Source organism: Arvicola amphibius, chromosome 11 (assembly GCF_903992535.2).
Source record: "Arvicola amphibius chromosome 11, mArvAmp1.2, whole genome shotgun sequence".
Lineage (NCBI taxonomy): Eukaryota > Metazoa > Chordata > Mammalia > Rodentia > Cricetidae > Arvicola > Arvicola amphibius.
The window spans coordinates 78,980,837-79,007,087 of record NC_052057.2 but is presented as its reverse complement, the minus strand read 5'-3'; the positions used below and the strand labels follow the sequence as shown (position 1 = coordinate 79,007,087).

General features: G+C 39.2%; 1 protein-coding gene across 4 annotated transcripts; it reads right to left on the bottom strand.

Moving 5' to 3' along the window:
• Window positions 1–250: 250 nt before the first annotated feature.
• Window positions 251–19,982, bottom strand: Ccnc (cyclin C). Of its 4 annotated transcripts, none has more exons than XR_005287396.1 (13): window positions 19,736–19,982; window positions 17,222–17,328; window positions 15,645–15,729; window positions 15,220–15,289; window positions 12,125–12,176; window positions 7,013–7,068; window positions 5,984–6,019; window positions 5,253–5,344; window positions 4,573–4,640; window positions 2,221–2,300; window positions 1,864–1,982; window positions 993–1,095; window positions 251–440 (listed from the first exon to the last, which is right to left on the bottom strand). XR_005287396.1 is itself a non-coding variant. In XM_038347512.1 (13 exons), exons 1-12 carry the CDS (start codon window positions 19,765–19,767, stop codon window positions 1,044–1,046), a joined length of 849 nt encoding a protein of 282 aa, XP_038203440.1. In that variant the 5' UTR covers window positions 19,768–19,982; the 3' UTR covers window positions 251–440; window positions 1,004–1,043. The 4 variants fall into 4 exon arrangements, 3 of the variants coding, with proteins under 3 accessions (XP_038203440.1, XP_038203438.1, XP_038203439.1); XM_038347512.1 differs by having other exon boundaries at window positions 1,004–1,095; XM_038347510.1 differs by lacking the exon at window positions 993–1,095.
• Window positions 19,983–26,251: the final 6,269 nt, after the last annotated feature.

Sequence of the window (26,251 nt, the reverse complement as noted above, 5' to 3'; positions counted from 1 at the left end):
GGATAGGGAGCTCTTATTGACTTTTCATGTCCTTTTTTTTTTTTTTTTTTTTTTTTTGGTCCCTCAATGTCCAAAGAAAATTTTAAACAAATGACATTTCATGTTTCCTGCCTTAATTAAAAGAAAAAGCTATTATATTTGTGTGAGACAGAAGTTAACTTTGAAATGTCTGTGTATGTATAGATAGGTCCCCTTGGAGCTTTACAAAATTTTGTAATTAAGATTTAATAAATTATACACTAGAATCAAATTAAGTAAGAAAAACTTATTTTATGAAAATTAAGTGAATTCCCAATAGCTTGCATCTGATTTTCAGTGAAGACCTTACTCAAACTGTTCCATGCTTTACTTCCAAGTGGTCCACTACAGGATTCCTCCGGGTGTTCTAAGATTGGCTGTAGCTAGAGTTCTGACTTCCATTTGGACCCTGCTCTCCTTCACTGTTCAAACGGGGAAGAAAGAAAGTTTATGCCAATTAAAAGATTCATTTTCAACACCTGATAGTTGAAACTAGTACTACTAGTTTCTGAAGTTTATTATTCTGTGGCACAATTCTATAAAACAAAGACATTCCTGTATTATAAGACATATTTGTAGAAAAATTAAAACCCAGCAAACTAGCATTTGGTATTATGTTTTTATTCTTCTGTAACTTTGGGCCCTCATACACAACAAGCAGTCTGGAAGTTAGTGTTCATATACACTCAAAGACTTAAGTTAGCATTGAGATTTCACTATTATTACAGGTATCACTCAACATAGAGATTACAACTTCTGGACAAATTTCCTACAAAGTTAAATCTGACATGTAAAACTCTACTTTTACTCTTTAGGAAAATCCAAAGTGTTTTTCAAAAACAAAAACACCAACAACAACCTGCTGTCCAATGACATAATAAAATCATATGGTAAAGACAAACTTTTATACATCAAAAATATGGTAATTTCCTAGAAAAATGTTGACTATTAAAATAAAAATCAAAAGAACTAACGCTGAAAGTACCAGCAGCTGTGACAACGGAGATGCCTTATCTTGTCCACCGTCATCTTGCAGCCTCGGGCCCTGCCATTAGTGGAGAATCACTCAGGGAGCTTCTGTAAAACACGCATCCAAAGGTAGCTGTTTGAGTGACTGCCTTAAGCAGCTCCTCATAACACTTAAGCATCACTTTCTTCTCGACTGTAACATCACTGTAACCAGCAGCAGACTATAATGCGTCTCAGTGTCACATAAAAGTCTAAGTAACAACTAAGCTGACAGAATTGCCTTTCCTTCTCACCTGTTTCTCTTCCTCGAATGATCTGACACACAGTGAGGGCAGAGAGCCACTCAACTAAACATTAATTTAAAACAACAAAAACTTCTTAGCAGAGGAGGTAGGAGGTTCATTTATGGCAAAATTATATGTAACTGTGCTATATGGATCATAGGATTACTCAGAAGCCAAAATTTATTATCTTTAGTATATCAGATCATCAAAATTTCTGAAAATGGCTACTGAAATGTATAAAATAATCATTACTGAAGGGAGAGGAATGGCAGAGAACCAAATGGAAAGACTTATTGTCAAGCATTTTATCTCTGAATTTTAAATAAGTTTGCCTAATTCAATTCCATTTATGAACAGAATGTGCTATATGTTGAGGGATACCTGTAATAGACCTCCATTGCATTAGGAAGTTACTAGACAGAAAATTTATCTTAAAACTGAGACATCCTTAATTTATCAAGACAAATTATATAAACATAAATCAAGAAATTTTAGTGTAAGTTTTTAGAAAAAGATATAACACAATCTAAGAAAAATATAACCGAGTTTACTATACAATGAAATCAAATCAGTAATTAAGTCTAAACTATACCTGTTTGGAGGTGGTTTTGGTTTTGGCATCTTACTAAGAATAGTTGCCATCTCTTTTCTCTCATCAAAATTCTTCCACTGCTCATATAGTTTTAAAATAACCCTGATTATTTCCAAAATCTAGAAGAAAATATTTGAAAAGCTCTCAGTAGCAAAAACTAGCAATGCATTGGTATATAAAGAACATACATCACACAGAGCCTGGTAGCACATGCTTAATCCCAGCGCTTGGGAGAGAGAGGCAGGTGACTTGCCATGCATTGGAGCCAGTCTGATCTACATGGCAAGTTCCAGAGTTCCAGGCAAAGCAGGGCTGTACAGTGAGACTGTGTCTTCAAAAAACAAAACAAAAAAGTACCTTCTCCATATCCACAGAGAGTTCCGCAAACCATTGCCTAGCATCTTTCTGTTGTACAACACAGGCTACATGTAGGCAAGCTAGAAAGAAAATGAGAACCAATTGTTCAAATTTAACAGCACTCTTAGAACTAAAGATTTTCATACAGATTTTATCTTATTTTCCAATACTATTTTTTAAAGTCTAAATTCTAGATACTAGTTGAGATTACACACACACACACACACACACACACTACATTGTGTACCAACATTTAGTAGACCACTTTATCAACTTAATGATACAGAAGAAAATCTCTAGCTGCAGGATAGTTCTTGACACCCTGTCTTCACTGTATACTGGTCACAGTGTGGGTGCCTTAAGGGTAGTTTTTTTTTTTTTTTTTTTTTTTTTTATAGGAGAAACAACTCTAAGAAATTAAACTGGAAAAATTACCTGTGAACACTAGGGCAAAGTAGTTAAATCACACCCAGAAGTTAGTGACAGAAAACAGAGCCCCACCTCACCAATGTACTGCTATGCCTTGGAATGTTAATCATGCAGGGGTGTCTCCTCAAAGGAGGAAATAAAATACCTGCCTTTTATCCAGAAAGCTAGGAGTTGCTATTATTAATGATCTGGTGACCTGCTATCTATAGAGGCAGACCACACCAAATACCCCAGGATGATTATCCCAGACTTTCCCTCCCTAGAACTTCATCTTTAGCTCTCAACCAATGGAACCCAACCTCAAGGGATAAAGCCTAAATTTTAAAAAGCTAGATTTCACTTAGGCATTTATTGACCTTTACACTACAGGTATGTTTGGTTGGACAAGCTTTTAAGACTGTCTTAAGGGCTGAAGACATGGCTCAGAAGTTAAGGGCACTGACTACTCTTCCAGAGGACCTAAATTCAATATCCAGCAACTACATGGTGGTGGCTCACAACCATCTACATTGGGATCTATTGCCCTCTTCTGGCATAAAGTTGTACATGCAGATAGAACACTCACCCATAAAATAAAAATAAATCTTAAAAAATAAAAGACTGTTGTGTAGAAAGAATCCTAATAGCTCACTCTTTGCCAATCCATTCCTTCACTGTCAAAGAGCCTACATCTTCAGGATTCTGGAGTATACTGAAGACCAACTGAGATATCCAGCTTGTGAAATGAACTCCTGGATTCTTGGGCTATCTGTTAGCAGATAGTCATTGTTGGACTGGCTGGAATACAGCCTGTAAGCCATTCTAAAATCCACCTCCATGTATATGGATAGATTTATTCTGTAAGTCCTGTTCCTCTAGAGAACCTAAAAACAAGCAGCACCATTCTTTGGAGCTGGGCCCTGTATAAGTGTAGTAAGGGCTCTGAGCATAAGCAGCATGCATGCATTCATTCTCTCTGCTTTCGACTGTAGATGTCCTGTGACTAACATTGATTCAGGTTCCCACTGTCTTTATTTCCCCACAATGATGTACTATTGCCTCAACTTGGGAGCTAAAAAACCCTCTTTTCCCTTCTGGAGGTTCTGAGTTCAATTCCTAGCACCACATGGTGGCTCACAATCATCTATAATAGGATCTGGTGCCCTCTCCTGGCCCGCAGATGCATGTGCACAGCACTCACTACATAAAATTTAAAAAAAAAACTGAAGAGAGGGGAAATCCATCCAGTGAAATTAAGTATGGAGAAAAAAAAAAACTGGATTAATTTTTAAAATTTAAAAAGAGGGGAGGTTATAAGAAAGGAGCCATGAAAATCAACAGATGGAGAGAAAAAAGAGCAGAAACTAAAAACGCCTAGGATATATATAACAGACATTGGGGGCTCTATAGGGCATTTCACTTAACTATTGAGACAATTCTTTATAAAGTTATTATCGCTCCCACAACTTCACAAACTCAGAAAAATTAGATAATTGTTTCAATAACTGTAAAGAAAGCAATGTCTAAATCTAGTCTTCTGTAGAGACACCTCTAGCCCATCACTGCGTGCCTTCTCCACACCGTGGGTGCTAGCTAACTCTAGCAACAGACGCTTCTTGCCTTAAGCTCTTGAGTACTTAATTGGATCCAGAAATGGAAAACAGAACCAGTTACTTAAATACAACTAATATCAGCAGATTTAAACCTGAATTTTCCCCTTTCAGTAAGTAAAATTGTTTAGGTACTGATGAAAATATTTTAAATGAATTAAGGGGTGAAAATTACCAAGAAAGGGGGCGTAGCATATATTATCAAGAACTCACATTCAAGGATTAGTCTACTACTTCATAAAAACATAAATTACAATCAAGTTAATTGTATCTTAGGATGACCTAAATAGGCAAAAAACAGTTTAATCAATAAAGGTACTCCATATTTACATACCTAAAGCTATCATGAAAGGAGGATACAGCAGACAAAGATCCGTCCTGTAGGTATCATTCACTATCCTCCTGTAGAAATGTAAATCTTAATATTACTGACAGCACAACTACTGCACTGACTATGTAACTCCTTCCAGACAGAGCCAGACTTCCCATCTCTACACTTACATCTCTGTTCTGTTACTAAGAGCAGTCACAAAGATGAAAAGAGGCAAAACAACGGGTGCATGAATGTGACAATAAAGAGATACACATTACTGAACATAAAATACATGTATTAGTGAGTATATTTTCAATTTTGGGACCCCACAACAAATTATGTAAAATAAAAATTTTTCACATTTTTGAAAAATAAAAAGTAAAATTAAAGATACAATTTGAAATGGATTTGTATTGAATCCAACCAAAAAAGTATTATTTTAAAAATAAATTTATTCTTAATTTTCATGTGAAGTCTTGTTTTCATACAAAACATTAACAGATGATATACTTATCAAATAGGTAATTCAAGATAGGCATGACCTTATAATTTATGCCACTATAGCTATTAATATTTATCAAGCAGATAGTTTGCTGAATACAAAACATCTTGGGGTACTTTAAAATACTAAACCATGTTATTAGTCGTCAACCCTCCTGTCCAGCAACAAGTTATATACAAGTAATTTCTGTTCTAGTTACCATGCAAGCGGAAGCAACACGTCTTCTTGGCCCATGTCCTGCACATACTGGAGCAAAGGTCTATAAGGATGATACACTATCAAGCAACAATCCTAGAAACAATATATATGTACAAAAGCAGATTCATTACAACATAAAACAATATCATTTCCAACTTATTGTTCTATGTAGTTCAAATGAATTTCTCTATCTTATACTTGCTTCCTTTTTAATTTCTTGCTCAAATATAACCCTGAGCTACTATGACAGTGAAGGCAGTGTTCTGTCTGGAATGTAATTTGGTAAATCAGGTGGCAGACAGTTAGCATCCATCTTTCGCTTAGAGACTCAAAGTGACATCTGCAACACACTGAAACCTCTTATAAGTCTGTGAAGTCATAATCCTCAATGGAGGAGCAGAATTCTGCCCAAGAGTAATCTATCTTTAACTCTACACACACACACACACACACACACACACACACACACACACACACACACAAATTGTGCACACAGTTTACAGTGGTTTAACTTTCTGACTTATTTGCTTGCAATCCTTATTATAGTTATAATAAAACTATTTTTAAGCTCAAGTCAGATATACAAGTCATTTTACAGACCTCATAAAGTGATGATGCTATTACATTTCTGTGATTTGTCATCACATGTCATTTTGATAAATTTAAAATTTACCTCCCTTCAGAACAATTCATTACATTGTTTCACTGTATTATAAAAAAATGTATACATACCATTAATTCTAAAAGGTAAAATTCACATTCTAGTATCTGTTAAAAAAAATCCAATGAAAACAACATGATTATGTAAATATTCTTTGTTTAAATTAGTAACTTATAAATACAGATAAATTAAGTAATTTACCAGTCTTATATGAAATTTCTAAATCAAGAAAATAAGCTCAGTAACATATAATCGATAACATTCACAATAAAAATTACAAGTTTCGTTTGTTTTTTGAGACCAGGCTGGCCTCAAAGTCACAGATATTTGCCTCCTCTGCCTTCCCAGTACTGGGAACTTGGCAAAAAGTTGCATTTTACTGTTATGTTTTAAATCCTTACAAAAAAAAAAAAAAAAAAAAAAAAAGGCTGTATCATGTATTTTTCTTTTGGGGAATAGGAGTAACTTGGAATTGAACCCAAAGTCTCAAATATGCTAAGCAATTAACTCTACTACTGAGCTATAACCCCAGAATTCCTGCTATTAAAAAGAAAGAAAGAAAGAAAGAAAGAAAGAAAGAAAGAAAGAAGGAAGGAAGGAAGGAAGGAAAGAAAGAAGGAAAGGAAGGAAGGAAGGAAGAAAGAAAGAAAGAAAGAAAGAAAGAAAGAAAGAAAGAAAGAAAGAAAGAAAAAAGAAAAGAAAATCCTGTTAGAATTGCTAGAAATTTCAAACTTAAGCTGGGCACGGTGGCACATGCCTTAAATCCCAGCACTTAGGAGGGAGAGGCCAACCTGGTTTACAGAGTGAGTTTGAGAGTTCAAGGACAGCCAAGGCTACATGGAGAAACCCTGCCTCAAAAAACCAACCCCAGCAACAAAAAACAACAAAAACTTCCTCAGATGATTTAACTGGCATTCGAGAGCAATAATCACTACTGTTAAGTATTACCAAAAAAATAGAGAGAGGGAAATAACTGAGGTTTAATGTGAAATAATGTTTGTATTTTATAGTACTTGAAACTACAATTTCTAAGAGTCTATGAAATTTATTCTAATATAGAATAGAGCTAGTTAATACAGAATTTTATATAATATACTTACATGATTCATCCTGTAAGGAAATTCCTTTGGAAAAGCATATGAAAATCTAGTTTTTACTATAAGAAAGAAAGCAAAACAATTAAAACCAAGAAAATGCCAACACAACTTTATCCAAAATTCCTCTAATGCAGCATAAAATCCTAGACAGTATGCTGTATTTATTACCTTCAGTAGGAGATCTCAGAACTACTTAAAAGAGAGCTTTGTTTCCAGAAAGGACAATGATTGAGTGGTTGGAAGCACCCTTGCCTATACAATGGAGAGCTACAGTTTATATATATATATACACACACACACACACGTTCATGCTGGAATGGTACCATGTGTCTGCACTCTCAGTACTCGGGAAGAAGTACTGAGAAAAGTACTTCTACTTTTCAAGAAGACTGAAAAGGTAAAGGAAAAGGAAAGAGAGGAAGTGGGTGAGAAGGATAGGGAAAAAGGGAAAAGGAAAGGAGGAAAAGGAAAGACTTTTACTGCTTTGTAAAAGATTAAAAGAATGAAAAAAATCACTAGATTCTATTATCTCTAAAATCTTTTTAACTCTAGAGTGGTATTTTTCTGTTTGCCTGTAATTTATCTTAGAAAGAATACACTTACACAGCAAGTTCTAAAAAAAATCAAGGTGAGAAAGAAGTTAGGGCAATTATACCAAAACTAGTTGTGATTATCTGAGACTAAAGGAATTTTTTAACTAATTGATACTTTCTGAACTTATAACTGTTTCTTTATCAAAATACATAAATATGTAAATGTATTTATAAAGAAACACATACATGTTTTTATTTATTGTCATTTTTTTTATTTTTTGAGACAAGGTATCATTATGTAGTCTTGGCTAGTCTGGAACCTGCTATGTAGGCTAGGCAGGCCTCAACGTAATAGAGCTCAGCTGCCTCATGATACATGCAAGGTCATTTTCATATACAACACAGTTACCATTTGTACTCACTAATAAAGTACAAATGGAAGACCCGTTAGCTATCTCCTCAAGAAGTCATGAATTATACATACTTAAGTACTATTGAGAAAATAGTATTTAAGACATTAGAATACATCCTTAAACCAATTAGGTAGCAACTGGAAGCCCCAGCAACTCTGGTTTATAATTCCTTCCACTGGTACAAATGATTTCCTTCATTCAAAATAGGAATTTGTGCATTTCATGTACTAAATTTTCAAAAAAGTTATTTTATAAATGAAGTTCTCTACAATTAATTTAGGTAACATCTGCCAAGATCTGAAACCTAGAACTATTTAAACATGAGGAAATTCACATTCTTTCCCTCATTTTGAAAATATCCCTAGGAAGGTTTCTGGGTTTTAGAATTCCTTTATATGTAAGCAGTGTGTAAAGTATACAAATAAAACAGGTTCCTATTAATGGCAGAGATTAATAATAAAGCAAAATAACGTCTGTACAGGACTGGCATAGTGGTTTATGCTTTTAATCCCAGCAGCTGGGAGGCAGGTGGGTCTCTCTAAGTGTGAGGCCAGTCTCGTCTAGATATTGAAATCCTGTTTCCAAAAATTCTGTAATTGATACATGTCACTAATCCCTGGACTCGGACACCCAACATCTCCACTGAGATTAGATTCACCTTATGCCATCAGCCTCTATTCCACCTATGCTGAAATGATGTGATCCATTTTTTGTTTTGTTTTGGAAACAGGGTTTCTCTGTGTAGCCCTGGCTATCCTGGAACTCATTTTGTAGACCAGGCTGACCTAAAACTCACAGAGATCTGCCTGCCTCTGCCTCCCAAGTGCCAGGATTAAAGGTGCTACTAATACTGGATCCAAATTTTTAAACATTTATTCTTTATCCTGTGTTTGTGCATGCACACACATGTACACCACGATATGGGTACAACTCAGAGGACATCTAGGGATCAAACTCAGGCCATTGGGTTGAGCCATCTCTCCAAGGCTATGTAGTAAAACTCACTGCCTCAAAAAACTTAAACAAACAAAAACAATAAAGTACATGCTTAAATCTTAATCCCTACTACCTCAGAAGGGGATTATACCCAGCAAGGACCTTTAGAGCAATAAAGAGGCTCAGTAGTGCTTTTGCAGAGGACCAGAGTTCAGTTCTCACCCACGTGAGGCAGCTCTCTCTGTAATTACAGCTCCTGGGAATGTAACACTTTTTTTTTTTTTTTGTTTCTTCAGGTGCCCATATGCACATGCACAGGCAAAACACCAAACACATACACATAAATAAATCATTTTTAAAAAGAGGTAAAGGTTAAATTAATTAGAACATGAGAGTGGAACATAATTCTACAGGAGTGCTTGATATGGTTTGGACTGAAATATCACCCATGACTCATATGTTGAAGGCAAAGTCATCAGCTGGACGATATAATCCCTGAAAGGTGATTTTCACCAAATCACTGAAAGATGAAGTTTCTGAACCCTGATGGAGTCATACTGGACATCCAAAGGAGACGGTAGAGCTGTGGGTGGTGGAAGCGGAGGAAGTGGATCCCTGGGAGAGTGTCTAAAGAGATCCTTCTTGTCCTTAGTCATCATGAAGGAGCACTTCTCCTCTACGACACCCTTTCATTGTGATGTTTCTGCATTGCCAGAGGCCAAAAGTGACGGAAGCAACAAACCACAGACAGAAAACTGAAGCTATGAGTCAAAGTGAATCCTTCCTTTAAAGCTGCTTCACAAACAAAACAAACAAACAAAAAAAGCCAGCACCAACAACAAAAGAGCTGCTTCACTCAATATTCTCCACAGCAACAGAATGTCTAACTGCTGCCCCACCCAAGACAGGGTCTCACTATATAGTTCTGGCTATCCTGGAACTCACTTATGTAGACCAGGATGCCTCAAACTCGCAAAGATCTGCCCGCCTCTTTCTCCCAAGTGCTGGGACTAAAGGCGTGTGTCACTGCACACGGCTACTGTTGTTTTAACACGATGTTGAAGACACATGGGAGATGGCTAGAAAGATGGTTCTGTGGTTAAGAACACACTGCTCTTGCAGGGGACTCAGGTTTGGTTCCTAGCATTCACATGGCCACCACTATTTACATCTATCACTCCAGTTTCAGGGGATACAATAGTCTTTTTCTGATCTCCACAGCACCAGCATGGCATACATGAAGGCAAGATACTTATATGTATAAAATAAACAAAGTTTAAAAAAACAAAGAGAAAGAAAGGATGTAGGTACACAAAGGGCAATGAAAGAACAGCCCTAACAGCTAAAGGAGGCCACAGAGAAACCAAACTTGCTGATGCTTTGATTTTTGAACCTTAAGACTCTAGAACTTAGAGAAAATACCTTTCTGTTTAAATATCCAATCGGGTATTTTGTTATAATAATCCTAGAAAAGAAATAGCAAGGCATTGTTCAACATGCTATACATATTAACTGATTTTATCTTCATAATAACTCTAATCTTGCAGATGAGAAAATAGATTAAATGGTTCCATAAAACAATTCAAAGCATCATTAAGGTGACGTGTATGTATGGTTTTATTAAACTTTTATTAAACTTTTATTTTTAAATTTTTATTAAACTTCTACCCTTCAGCCTAAGAAGTGGTCTAGGAAGATGTTTCAGCAGTTGAAGTGCTACAAGCACGAGGAAACCAGAGTCTGGATGCCCAGACACATAAATTACACGTATGGCAGTCCATCTCTGATTCAGCTTCAGAAAGTAGGGACAGGAGTTCCCTCATAGGAAGCTGGCTACTGACAAGACTAGTCATATTGGCAAGCTCTGGGTTTAATTGAGAGACCCCACCTCAACAAATAAGGTACAAGAGAAACGAAGGATGATTCTATACATCAACCTCAGGTCTTGACATGTATGCACATATACAAGTACATATGCCCACCACATACAAACCACACATACACACACACGAAAATTTAGCTGCAGGGGACTGATGCCTTGGGCCTCTTTGGGCACCTACACTCACATGCATTTGCCCACATGCAAACACACACCTACACATAATTAAAAAGAATGCTTTAAAAACACAGGAGTTGCTGGACATAATGATAAAAGTTTAATTTAATTTTAATTCAATTTAATCCCAGCATTCAGGAGGCAGATCTCTGTGAGTTCCAGGACAACCAGGGCTATATAGTGACATCCTATCTCAAAATGCCAAAAAACAAAAATTAACTCAGCTAGCTGACTATATAGTCAGCATTCTTTTCTGTACCACACAATTTAAAGGTTTGATAATACATAATTCCCATCAATACAGCTCATTTTTCACCACTGAAAAGTATTGTCTTAAACTAGGCATGGTGGCCCACACCTGTAATCTCAACAGATTAATAATCCTTCTTGGTAAGTAGAAGCTGGAGGAGCCTAAGTTTCAGATGAGATTTGATTTAAAAAAGAAAAGTAGTATCATAATGAATGTAAAAACTTGTTTTTGAGGCTGGAGAGTTGTCAGTGGTGAAGAGTATTTCTTGTTGTTGTCTAGGACCTGGGTTCAAGTCCCAGCATCCACAAGGAGGCTCACCACCTCCTTGGGCACCAACCACAAATGAGGTGCACAGATATACATGTAGGCAAGACACTCATACACATAAAATAAAATGAAATAAATTAAGAAGAAATTTCAGGGTTGAAGAGATGGCTCAGCAGTTAAGAGCACTGCCTACTCTTCCAGAGGCCCTGGATTAAATCCCTAGCACCGACATGGCAGCTCACACCTGTCTTTAGCTCCAGATCCAGGGGATCTGATATCCTCACATAGACATACATGTAGGCAAAATGCCAATGAACATAAAATAAAAATAAAGTTAAACAAAAACACAGAACCCCTGGCTTTTTAAAGATAGTCTCATGTGGCCCAATAATCATTATGTCGGTGAGGCTAGCCTTAAACTCCTAATCCTTTACTTCCATCTCCCAAGCACTAAGATTACAGGTCTGCACCACTACAGCAGTAAAAACATCTTTTCAAGCATTTTTTTCCTGTCTAATATGCTAAGGATACTCTTTGGAGTTGTGTAATAAACCCACTTACATGTAGCTCATAAAAACTAAAAACAAAAAACAAAATCTGTATGTTACAGAGCTTTCTTTAGATTTCAGCCTTAAAGCAGAATACACTTTTTGCACTTACATACAGAAGTAGTAGCAGCGATCAATCTTGTATTTGAGACTACACCAAATTCCTAGAGAAAAGTGAATGAGATCAAGTACTTACTAACTCAATAAACATTAAAGATACCTGAGATCTACTCAACACAGTTTTTCCAAGCTCTTCACATGTTCACAATCTGCTCAGTTTCTTCCTACTTAATCTATGAAGCACTTAAATTTCTAAATGTTATTACCTTTCCTTAAAATTTCAATAATTTGGGTGGGAGATATAGCTCAGAGGTATATTGCTTGCCTGCCAAGAATGTGTAAGGCCTGCCTGTGTTCAATTCTTAGCACAATCAACCAACCAGTCAATGAACAAACAAATGTGGTATTACTCAGAAGACCATATAAACACCAACCTTTCTGAAAGAATGAAGCTTATAATGGAATATAAGGCTTCTTATGCTTTTCAACTTAATATATTACCACTATAAAATAACTAAATTTTATCATGTAATGTACTTTAAATATACTTGTATTTAATTTCATATAAATCACTCAAGATTTAAATAATTTGTTTCTTTTTAAAGTTGGAAAAGAATTGGTTCTTTATTTAACAAATTAAAAACTATTCAAATACGTTCAATTAAAAATCTGTAATCTAATCAGGCGGTGGTGGCATATGCCTTTAATCCCAGCACTTGGGAGGCAGAGGCAGACAGATCTCTATGAGTTTGAGGCCAGTCTACAAAGCTAGTTCCAGGACAGCCAGGACTATTACACAGAGAAACCCTGTCTCAAAAAACCAGGGGTAGGGTGGGGGAATAATCTGTACTCTACAACCTAATATACACACACACACACACACACACACACACACACTTATATTTAAATTTAAACTTCAAATCCTAAAATGTAGAACTAAAAACTAGAGACAGTATGTTAAATATGATTTGTACACAATTTCTATTCAACTAGACAAAACAGAAATTTGGTCATAGTTAGAGATAAAATGTAATGCAATACACTGAGAAGGGGAATGAAGAAGCCATCTGTAATTGATACCTGCCAGAAGAGGGAAAGTCGGTTTTCTCCAGTGGAGTGACACTGGGCATGTCAACCACACTAGAGCAGGCCCTATGCCCAGGGGTAGTTGGCCAACAAAATGAACTCCATAGTTTTTGTTATTGTTTTATTTTTTTTTTTTGCAGGATTTCCATTTCTTTCTGCATTTTGGTTTGTTTTGATTTTTATGTTTTTGGTTTTATGCTTTTTTGTTTGAGAGAGAGAAAAAAGAACACTAAATTGGGTGGGAAGGGAAGAGGATCTGGGAGAAGTCGGGGGAGGGAAAGACATGGTCAAGATATAGTGTATGAAAAAGATTTTTAAGGAAAAAAAAATCAATTCAACAACCAAACCTGAAAATATACCTCACCTACAACACCTCTTTATTCCAAAAAACCCTTCACAAATCCAGTCATAAGGACTGAAACCAGGCCTCATGGACGCTAGGCAAGCACTCTACAACTGCCTTCCATAGTTAGATTTATTCAAACTTTATCTCATAACTCATGGACAGAGTGAACAAAAGCTCCTATAAAGGATTTTAGTACTTCTTGGGAGATAATTTAAAAAGATGCCATGGATGCTTCTAAATCAAAATGAACATAAAAGGAATGTAAACTTACTAGGTTAAAATCACATTCAATTCACATGAATACAATTATTATTCTAAAAACTTTACCAAGAATAAAAACAACAGATTAAAGATTGTGTGGATCAGTTAAGAAAAAGACTTCTTATAATCTGCTACTACTCGGGTGACAGCTGAAAGGCGAGCTTTCTCAGCAACACTGGAAAGCAGTTGAGCACAATTCCCGTTGCTGGGCCAAAGTCCTCATTTGTCTTCTCTCTGATCACCGTTCTGCTCCACCCACACTCTTCCTAGTTAGAGTCCAATCCTTGCCCACCATTTCACTTTCCCTCTATTGCTTACTGCCAGAGAAGACAGGAATAAAGAAAAAGCATACGGGAGAGGAGCAGAGACATTCCTAGGCTATAGCAGGTAAGTTGTAGTACTTAACACCAAACAATGTCTTTTGTTGTAGCTTTGAGACAGGGTCTCACTATGTAGCTCCGGCTGTCTCTGAACTCGGAACTCATTGTTAGGTCAGACTGGCCTTAAATTCAGAGAACAAACCCGCCTCTGCCCCCAGGTGCTGGGATTAAAGGTGTACACACCACAGTCAGCCAAACAATTATTTCAAAGGTAGCAAAGCGATTACATCATAAGATAAAGAACCAGAATATTAGCACCAGAGTACTGGCTCTGCCACTGACTAGTGTATGACTGCTACTCTCTCTCTGTCTTATTTATAAAATGGGGATTGTAAGTGTTATGGCTCTGAGGGAAAAGGCATCCCTACCAAAATATTACAGTTCTGAAGGGAAAAGCTTGCCCATTGAGGTACTGCAGCTCTGAGGGGAAATGCTTACCTGATGGAGCCATTGGCAGCTGAGGAGAGGATTTCCCCAATGCCAAGTGTTAAGGCTCTGAGAAGAAAGGCTTTCCCTATGAAAGTGTTGTATCTATCTCTCCTGGGAAGGCATCCTGGCAGTTGGAAGTCCAGGCATACCACAAAGTCACATCGCACAACAAACCTTACGTAAGAGATTTACTGGGAGAGAAGAACCCAGGAGAGTGGCTGTCTCTGCTTGTATGAGAAGCAGCAGGAAACTGAGTAGAAGGCAGGCTTCATATAGGGTTTCTTGGGGAGCAGAGATTTCCAAGATTCTTTTTCACGGTCCTCGTCTCAGGCTTGGGGTCAAGTCAGGGGCAGAGTGTTTTTTCCCTGGATTCAGTCTCATTTCAAGTCAAGGTCAAGGCCCTTTTACCCTACAGAGATACTACTGCTGTATACGCCACTGTTATAGGATTAAATAAGAACTCATAAAGGGTCTCATTAAAGCACCTGATGATATAAGTGCCATATTTAATAAATATGCATATATTTTCAAGATGTGTATATTTTCTTGTATAAATTACTCCCTACGATTATCTATACAAAGGCAATATAAAAAAAGACATATGTAAGGATTATACTCTGATGAAGAACAAAAATTATTTTATACCTCTACTTTGGATGCCAGAAACACACATGTTGGAGCCATTAATACAGGATCTATACTTTTCAGAGAATACCTAAAACATAATTAGACAAGAATCAAATAATGTTCATTTAAAAAATACACACTGGGAGACAGGGGAGCAGGGAATCATAACTCTATAGCAAACAAGTGGCTTACTTATATATGGCATATGGGAATTAGAAGATAAATTTTTTTTTTTTTTTAGATTTTTCGAGACAGGGTTTCTCTGTGGCTTTGGAGCCTGTCCTGGAACTAGCTCTTGTAGACCAAGCTGGTCTCAAACTCACAGAGATCCGTCTGCCTCTGCCTCCCGAGTGCTGGGATTAAAGGCCTGCACCACCACCACCTGGCTTAGAAAATAATTTCAAACAGGCTAACAAAAACAAACAAATAAATAAAATCCATACCTGGCATAGAATCTCTTGAAATAGACTGTAGCAGTAGCAATAACTTGTTGTCTTAATTTAAGATGTTCACCTAATGCTTGGATAACTAAAAGGGAAATAATAAAATTTAAATGTATCATCTGGCATTATAATAACATTAACATCTAACAAAAATTTCTGTATCTTAGATTTCTGCTCACTCAACTTATGTACTCTCTGACACCCTGTTTTTCTTTCTTTTTTAAGACTAGAATGGCCTTGAACTCACTGAGCTCTGCCTGCTTCTGCCTCCCTGAGCAGGATTAGTGGAGCGTGACACCACACCTGGTCTTCTGACACCTTCTGAACCACAGCTGCCTAAGACTTGCAAATACAGCAATATGCATAAACAAGACAAAGAAACTGCCTACAAGCTATCTTGCAATAAGGAGGTTGAATAGCAAATATTCTTCTTTTTCTATGTATTTTAATGGTTTAAAATTAAACCATTAAATATATTATCTATATAAAAAAATTTTTAATTAAACTAGATATTGTTATTTACCAAGAAATCCACAGTTACTCTTCTATACAAGAGAAAGGTAGATTTGCAGAAAGTGACAGAGTTAAGGTGAGAGGACTGAGAGATGGCTCAGGGATTGAGATCACTACCTACTGTTGCAGAAGACCCGAGTTCTATTCCCAGCACCCACATGGAAGTTCACAATCATTTGTAACTAGGAGGGATCTAAACCTCCTTGATGGAGGAGGGTCATCTATGTGTTACTTTCATTGGTTAATAAAGAAACTGCCTTGGCCCTTTAATAGGACAGAAAATTAGGTAGGCAGAGTAGACAGAACAGAATTGTGGGAGAAAGGAAGCAGAGTCAGGCAGACACTTCAGACAGTCGCCATGCCTCTCTTCTCTGAGACAGACGCAGGTTAAGATCTTTCCTGGTAAGCGACCACCTCATGGTGCTACACAGATTACTAAATATGGGTTAAAGCAAGATGTGAGAGTTAGCCAGTAAGAGGCTGAAACTAATGGGCCAAGCAGTGTTTAAAAGAATACAATTTGTGTGTTGTTATTTCGGGGCATAAGTTAGCCAGGCGGCCAGGAACCGGGCGGGACAAAAAGCAGGCCTGCTCACCTCCTCACCACACCTCCTCAGCACCAGGCAAAATATACCACATATATATATATATAGTGCACATATACACACGCAGGCAAAATACCCATACCCATAAAACAAATACAATTTATTTTTAAAAATACCAGGCAACAAAGCTATCCCAGTACAGTAAAGGCATCTTGACTAAATCCCCTTCTTGCTAATGTGAAGTTATAGGTAAAAATGACAACTATAGGATCTCAGTTTAGAGAATCATTTATTTTTGCTTTGTTTTAGTCAACCTTAAAAGGGACTGCACTAGAAATGCCTGAGATTAGCTAAAACTGTGCTTCTGACACATAAGGTGCAAAGTGTTACCCAGAAGAGTAAAACAATAAATGTACTTAAAAGCATTAACTCTTCTGTAATAATCCATTGAAAATTACCACACAAGAGTTTCAAAGGTGACCAGCTATACTATACCATTTCAACCAATTTAAAGTTTACCATTTGTAAAAAATATTTGTAACTTCCAATACTCTTCTTCTGAGAGAAACTTTAAGTCTTTCTGGCGCTCTTTCAACAGATCTTGTTTATCCAAAATCCACTGCAAACTAGAAAAAGTAAAGATGTTAAAACACGGTACAGAAAGTCAACAAGCAAAAGTACCTGTAATACTAAGATTTAATAAGCTGATCATATTCTAAGAAGTATATTTCATTGCCCCCCCCCCCATTTTTCCCTCTGAGACAGGGTTTCTCTGTGTAGCCATAGCTGTCCTGGAACTCACCCTGTAGACCAGCTTGGCTTCAAACTCAGAGATCTTCCTGCCAATGACACCCCTAACCCACCTCAGCCACCACTGCTAGGATAAAAGGCATGCAGCACCACACCCAGCTTCTTCTCTTTTCTTTTTGAAGGTACATCCTTCAGATAAGACAGGTCTGGCTAGGAATGTAGCTCAGAGGTAGACAGAGCAGTAGCCTACTTCTGAAACATACATATATTATAGTCTCAGCATTTGTTCTTCTAAATAGGTCTCTAAAATATTGAGTAAACTAGATTCAACAATGAAAGGCTTGAGTTCTTTGAAACATGCTCACCTGTTTCAAGTACATTCTGCCTCGGAGGAGATTAAACATTTTTCTAAAGAAATATTTTTCAGCTAGCATTTTCATTATCACCCTTAAAGTTTCACAGTCTTGTTAGTAAACCAATTTAATCCCTTTGGTTTTTGATGCTACTTTATGGCTGCTTTGCTGACTATTTTCAAACAACTCCGAGCCACTCTATTGTGTTTGACTCCCGTTAGGCCTGGTCGATAACAAGTAAGGATGCTACGGATGCCATTTTAAACTCTCAGGGAAGTTATTCATCTGATTCCTCTAGCTTTTCAGCAGCCCACCTTCCGTCTCAGCAAGGTCATGTGAGGAAAAACAGGAGAATTTGAGGGTAAAGAATCAGCTTTAATCCCGGAGGAGGCTGGTGGATCTCTGTGAGTTCAAGGCCAGCCTGGTTTACAAAGGGAGTTCCAGGACAATCAGAGCTGTTAGGCAGAGGAACCCTGTCTTGGAAAAGCTCCCTCCCTCTTTCTGGTATTCCCTCCATGCTGTCATCTGTACAGAGCACCAGCACACAGGGTCTCAGACCCTTTACAGCAAGGCCCTTCCCAAAGACAGACTCTTACTATAGCCAAAGGCTTACTGTCTGTTTCAGAATCACATCCCTCAGACACTCAAGGCAGTATCTGAGTACCAGGACTACAGGCTCAAACTCAACCTCACTTTTTTGAGTCTCCTCCTTCTGTATTTCAACTAAGATATCTCAGTGAGTGAAAACAATGAAAATAACATGTCCCATAGTGATGTTTCATGAGCATTTTATCTCCCTAGAATCACTCTGTAGCAACAGAAAGCATGCTTTCCAGAAATAGGTTTCCAAACTCACTGTCTTCTCTCCTGTTCTTGGGCAAAGAGGAAAAAGAGCCAATCCAATTCACAGAACTAAAACTTTGTTCTTCTCTTTACCATAACATTTGCTTAAACTAAGATGCCTTCTATCAAGTCCCATTCAGTTTTTAAGTATTCAGTGGAAAAGCTGCTCAAAGCTTGACCCAATCACACAACTTCCTGCATGTTTAACAAATGCATTTAGTGATAAATGTTTCAAATATTACTTTAGCCCTTCTATGCTCACTGACAGACACCATCATTCATTTAAATCGTTAAGGGAAGAGATCAAATCTGGAGAATACACACTTTTAAGGCAAAATTTAAGACACTGACTAATTAATGAGAATGGATACATTTTCGAGAGCACCTGCTACATTCTAGGGGCACAAACGCCAATCTAGAAGCCGGGAAGTGGTAGCACACTCCTTTAATCCCAGGCCTTGGGATTCTGAGCTCGAGGCCAGTCTGCTCTACAGAGCGAGTTCCAGGACTGCTAGCTAGGGCTACACACAAACCCTGGGATGGGGCCGGGGGAGGGGGCGGCGGCGGCGGCGGCTCCCAACAAACGGATCGACAATCTAGGCATAAAGGAGAGCCAGGAAGCAGCAGGTAAAAATCAAGGACGACTCTTTCCTCTTCTCTGAGTAAATAAATATTAAATCTTCTAGTAAGGCGAATGACAAGAGATTATATCGTTTCTCTCAACAAAGGCTAGCAAAAGGATCTATATCTGTCCGGAACAGGCAATCTCACAACGCCACAATGTGCCTGTGCCCACATCATCCCATTCAGCTAACTCCAAAATTCAAAATCTTCTTTCGGAGATCGGTCCTCTTACCTATTCTCATACCTCCACCCCCACCCCCCCACCCCCGCAGCCGCCCACAGCTCCCGAAATCCGCCCCAAGAGGGGAGGCCGGCAAGCAAGCTTCGGACCCCCAACTTCTCGGGGAGGGCTCACCCACACTCCAAGAGCCGCCAGGATGGAAGCCCCGAGGGAGTCGCAGGCCCAGTCCTCCCGGTGCCCCAGAACCGTCCGTCCGGTTCGAGAAAATAGAAGCTCACTCACTAGTGGGAGCTCTGCCAGAAGTTGCCTGCCATGGACCTCTGCTTGCCCTGCTACAAAAGCACCAGCCGGCAGAGCGGCCCACGGAGCGACCATAGACCCAGTCCAGGCGGCCGTGCACCTCAACCAGACTGGCAGGGCTGAGCTCCACAGCGACCGCAGCCAGAGGAAGAGACCAGCACCCTCGTCGCCTAGACGCCGGCCGACAACACTGAGCTGCGTACACCGGTTCCTGCTGACAAAAGTTCCGGCCCGCCCTAGCAGCGGTGGAAGCGATAGACTGCCGGTGGGCGGAGACCGGAACTGGAGTAAAGAGGCGCTCTCCCGCGAGATTTCCTGCGCGGTCTGCCCTAGAGCAGCTGCTACCTGACTTTCTGGTACTGTGCTGTTTGTTCTTCTTTTGGGTCCATTTAGGGATCTTTTTAGTCCACCTGGAGGGCCTTCAGAAATAGCACCCTGGCATTGTAAGAAAGCGTGACTTATGATGCTCGTTTTCCTAGGATCCAAAGGAGAAATAAATGAAAATAATTTGGGCCTTAGGATCTAAGGGCTCTTGATGAAGTTCTTGCGGGCATCAAGCTTAATGAGTTCATGTGTTTTAGTGTGGTAAGTGTAGACTTTTTAGAATAGCAATCTTTTAATGTCAGAGTCGTCTATTGTTATACCTAAAAACATAGATGAGCGCATGAACACATATCTAGCCACACGGATGCTCATGCATGCCCCAAATTGAAATACTGCAAAAATGCAATAATTTAATTTTACAAAATAAAAAACAAAACAAACATGTCCATGTTTCTGTAACATTGCACTTAGTACTGCGCGTTGGTGACTGAGACAGGAACGTTAGGAGTTTCAGGTCAGTCTTTGTTTCATGCTGAAACCTGTCTCAGAAAAGAAACAAGTGGGCCAGAGGATGTAGCTCTATCAATGACGTGCTTGCTGGTGCCCCAGAAGCCCTGGCTGCAGATTCCCAGCACTGCATAACACCATCACGTTAATAATGCTGATTTAGGTCAGCCCGGAAAAACCTTCTCTAAATGAATGGACATACCTCAGAGTTACTCAAGAACTCTGAGGCAGATAGCACGAATATTTTTTCCTTGTGGGTGGAGACCAATGGAGCGAAAACTGTTTTTATAAGTGAAACTAGTATGCCAGCTATAGAAAAGATGTTTTTAAATTCGATCCACTTGTGTACACACCCAACCATCCCGTGAAATACATTCATGAATTTGGATGAGCTTGATTAAGCTAAATTGCTTTAACATCTCCCTAGTCTCACCCCAACTTAGCATAAAAGTGCATATCATTCCCACAAAGTTCCCTAAAGTTGGCAACTTCTTCACAGTTGTCTTCTAGCTCTTCAGAGAACTAGTGTGTTTTTGTCTCCCAACTATTCATCTCAAGGTTCCTGGCTTCCAAGATCAAAATCTTTCTGTATAGACAATAGAGAGCTGATGTGGGATTCCCCTCTGTATGCAGTGAATGTGTTTTATCACCATTAGTTTATAAAGAAGCTGCTTTGGCCTATGGCAGGGCAGAATAGAGCTAGGCAGAAAAACTATACTGAATGCTGGGAGAAAGAAGGTGGAGTCAAGCAGACACCATGTAGCTGCTGAAGGAGAAAAATACCAGAACCTTATTGTTAGACTACAGCCTTGTGCTGATACACAGATTAATAGAAATGGGCTAATTTAAAATGAAGAGCTAGCTAGGAATATGCCTAAGCTACTGGCCAAACAGTGTTGTAATTAATATAGTTTCTGTATGATTATTTGGGTCTGGGCAGCCAGATAATGAACGAGCAGTCTCCTTTTACAGAGAACCCAAACTAGTTTTTAATTAAATAGTATTAAGAGTCTTAAAATAAAAAAAGCACAATCAGTTCTCATGACCTACTGACCAGGACACCACCTACATAACTCCAACATATTTGTCAAGGTGCCTGAAAAGTGTTGAGGAGTGTGTAATATATTTGGGAACACTACTACCTGTTCCACTGCAGAGCAGTTTTACAAACATGTTTCTGAGACACTATCATCACCCAAGCCATGTCCTACATCATAGAAATTTAAAATGTCTTCAGTTCTCGGTATTTGCCTTTAATTTTGTTAGCCTTGCATAAAGATTCTGTAACAAACTCCTATTACCAGTGTTTTGTGTGCTCCTATGACACACACACAAACTACACACACACACACACACACACACACACACACACACACACACACACACACACATTTGTTTCTTTGAGATAGAATTTCTCTGAGTCAGAGCCCTAGTAGTATTGGACTTGCTCTGTGGACCAGGCTGGCCTTGAAGGCACAGAGGTACACCATTCTTTGCCTCCCGGTGCTAGGATAAAAAGCGAAGGTCACCACTGCCCAGTGACAGTTCTATTTTTTTCCCTTATCTCCTCCTCCCTCCCCTCCCTGTTTTAAACAGAGTTCTACTACACAGCTCTGGGCTGACCTGGAGCTCACCTGCCTCTTTCTCCCTTTTTTTTTGTGCTGGGATTAAAAGTAAGAGCCACCACACCTGGCCCCTATAACTTGTGTCCCAGGCTGGCCCGGAACTCCTTGCAAAGTCAAGTGTTCTTATTTGTTTCTCTGCTGCTGTGATAAAGCACTGACCAAATGCAACTGGGGAAAGAAAGGGTTCCTTTCACCTTGCGAACCCATCATTGAGGGAAGCCAGGGCAGGAACATGGAGGCATAATTTGAAGCAGAGACCATGGAGAAAAACTGCTTACTCAGCTTTCCTTCTTATATATCCCAGGCCCACCTGGCCAGGGGTAGTATTGCCCACCATGGGCTGGGCCCTCCTATATCAGTTAGCAATCAAGAAAATGCCTCACAGATGTGCTCACAGGCCAAGCTAATGGAGGGGATTCCTCACTTGAGATTCCTCTTAGTAAGTGCATGTAGGTTTGTATCACATCAACCACTAACTATGATGCCATTAGTGATGATACAGTTCTGATCCTGCTGCCTGCACCTACTCAGTGCTCAGACTGCAGGTGTGCACTACCATGCCCGACCTTTCTATGCCCTCCTATTACATTTTATTTCTGTCATTGCCCTGGTACTGACACGTACTTTATGTTTGTGCCTGTACTTGTCCCCACCCCGGTGTCTTCATCTTTGTATCTTCATTAGTTAAGGACATACCACTTAATAATAGGCACAGCACGTACTGATATACGTGGGGTTTTGGATCTTTTAAAGGTGTGTGTGTGTGTGTGTGTGTGTGAGTGTGTGTGTGTATCTGTGTGTATGTGTGTGTATGTGTGTGTGTGAGTGTGTGTGTATGTGTGTGAGTGTGTGTATGTGTGTGTATGTGTGTATGTGTGTGTATGTGTGTGTGTGTGTGTGTGTGTAGAGGAGGGCATTGGATCCTCTGCAGCTAGAGTTATAGGGAGGTAGGAGCATCCCAACTTGAGTGTTGAGAATCCAACTCAAACCTTCTGGAAGAGCAGCAAGTGCTCTTAACCGCTGAGCCATGTCTTCAACTCTTACATATTTAAGGCGGATGCTTTGATATAACAATGTGGAGTTGTTGGATTGTGAATGCAAAAAGAAACGATAACACATTATTAGAGTCATGAAGATCCAGGCACCTTTCTTCTGTGAACACCTTTACACAGCTTACCTAAAACAGCTCAGATTTTTTGTTTGTTTGTTTATGTCCTGGTTTCTACTTCCAAGCCACAACACAAAATGTGTAGTGCTTTCCAGAGCTCACAGAGAGGCCATGTCAGTTAAGGGCCTAAAGCTGAGGACTCTTGAGCTGTGCAGTAAATAACCTCTGAGTGTACTCTAGAAATGTAGGTTGAATTAAGTAGACTTGAATCAAAAACTAATCTTTTTTTTGACAATTTTAGGCTGGCCTCAAACTTACAGTGGTGGTACACACCTTTAATCCCAGGATCCGGGAGACAGAGGCAGAGGAATGTCTGTTAGTTAAAGGCCACCCTAGGCTACTTGAGATTGACTCTGTCTAAAAAAGAAACAGTTTACACAAAGGTGGTCCAGCCCTTGGGATTCCAGCTCTAGGGAGGTGGAGACAGGAGTGCTATGGCTGGGTGGAGAGAGAGGAATGTAAGGGGGAAGGAAACAGGAACTCAATGCAGTCTGAGGTTTGGTGGAGACAGATGCAGTCTGAGGCAGTCAGTCTGAGCTGCAGAATGGATGCAGTCTGAGGTCAGGCTTGTCTCTTTGGTCTGAGCATTGGTAGAGGTAAGAATTCTCCAGTGGTTGGCCGTTTTGCTTCTCTGATCTTCCAGCATGAACCCCTATATTTGACTCAGGGTTTTTATTAATAATACCTACTAGAATTTGAGCTACACACAGTGACACAGGTCCATAATCTCAACATTCAGGGGAGGACACAGGAGGATTGTGGGTTCAAGGCCGAGAATGGTTACAGAATAAGCATCCATTTACTATACAAACAAAAACTCGGTGTCAAAACTAGGGTGGCTTTGCCACTTGCCAGTCATGTAACCTTAGTTAAAACACTGCGCTTTCCTGAACTTCAGTTCATCTGTGAGACAGGGACAATCATGGTATCTGAGTCATTTGATAGTTGTAAATGTTTTCAAGACAGGATATAGTTTTGAAGCCTAACCTGGAACTCACTCTGTAGATCAGGTTGGCCTTGAACTCACAGAGATCCTCCTCTTCTGCTTTTTGAGTGCTGGGATTAAAGCATGTGCCGCCACCACTGCACAGCCAGTGGTTGTAAATTTTCAATGATATTAAAATAATACTAGGCACAAGACTGGAGAGATGGCTCAGAGGTTAGGAGTACTGGCTGTTCTTCCAAAGGTCCTGAGTTCAATTCCCAGCAACCACATGGTGGCTCACAACCATCTGTATTGAGATCTGGTGCTCTCTACATGGAGGCAGAACAATGTATACATATTAAATAAGTACATTTAGAAAAAGAATAAAATAATAATAATACAGGTACATAATAAGCACGACAACACTTTAGTTCTTTATTTTTTCTTGTTTTTCATTTTTTTGCCATGGTCTCAGTATGTGATCCTAGCTGGCCTGGAACTCAGTGTGTAGACCAAACTGTCCTCAAACACAGACACCCTTGCCTCTGTCTCCAGAATGCTGGAATTAAAAGGCGCGTGTGAGAAGCCCTGTCCCGAAAAACCAAATATAAATAAACAGATGGCTGCAAATCTAAACAGAGAATTCTCAAAAGAAGAAACTCAAGTAGCTGAGAACACTTAGGTCCTGCCGATGTCTCCTGCCCAGCGATTGGCCGCTTGGCTTCTTGTTACAACAATCACAGCAGCGCATCCTCACACAGCTCAAATATCTCACAGGACTTCCTTTCATCTTCAGTTAAGACCGAGGGAGGGAGGGGGGGAGGCTGGAGAGATGGCTCAGTGGTTAAGAGCATTGCCTGCCTTTCCAAAGGTCAGGAGTTCAATTCCCGGCAACCACATGGTGGCTCACCTCCATCTGTAATGAGGTCTGCTGCCCTCTTCTGGTCTGCAGACACACACACACACACACACACACACACACACACACACACACAAAGAGAGAGAGAGAGAATATTGTATACATAATAATAAATTATTTATATATAATAATAAATTAAAAAAAGACCAAGGGAGATGCCATCTAGTCAGCTGACCGCCTCTGTATTTCCCTGTCCACTACTGGGATTACAGGTTTCAATTATATAATCATGCCCAGCTTGGAGAGTCTTTATTTAACATAATAAACACATGGCAGCAAATTGTACAGAAGGATTATTCCACAGCATTGGAGTGTGTGTAACTTCGATATCATAGTGTCGATGCCCAAAAGAGACAATGTTGAATATGTAGCAATGTGGACTCTGTTAAGGATCAATAATACCACAAGGCTACAGGCCCTTCCATATCCGGTGTGTACTACTAGTAGGTTCCCAGCAAATAATCACTTGTTAATTACCCCATCTTTTCTCTTGCTGAAATATAACTACAGTATACCATTAGGAATGGCAGGCAGAGCGCTGAACTGATCTCAGCCCCAGACGCCAGCAAGGACTGGCATATGACCGCTATGAATTACTGAACTTGTTCAATACTCAGTTTTAATGAACTATAGAAAATGATTATGGAAAGTATAGTCTTGGATGCTCATCTTTACAAATCACAAAACAGAGGGCTGGAGAGATGACTCAGCCTTTAAGAGCACTGTGCTCTTCCAGAGGAGTGGAACTCAGTTCCAAACATCCATCTGATGGCTCATAATTGTCTGTAACTCTGGTTCCAGGGGACCGATGCTCTCTTCTGGCCTCTGCAGGTATGGGAATCCATGTGGTGAGCGGAATGGAGAATGCCTTTAGAAATTATGATTTATTGGATAAAATAAAGATTTTGTAGTCTCAGGTACTCTTTTATTTGCTTGTTTTGAGACATGGTCTCACTATGTAGCTCTGGCTGTCCTGGAACTACCTCCTGTCTTTCTTGTTAGAATTGTTTTATCAAAGGCTATCAAAAGT

Coding starts and splice junctions, on each gene's coding strand:
- Ccnc (XM_038347510.1), bottom strand. CDS start 19,767: ATGGCAGGCAACTTCTGGCAGAGCTCCCACTA. Junction 2,301..4,572: donor TCCTTTCATGATAGCTTTAG/GTATGTAAATAT, acceptor TTTTCTTTCTAG/CTTGCCTACATGTAGCCTGT. Junction 441..1,863: donor CCAAAACCACCTCCAAACAG/GTATAGTTTAGA, acceptor CCGTTTGAACAG/TGAAGGAGAGCAGGGTCCAA.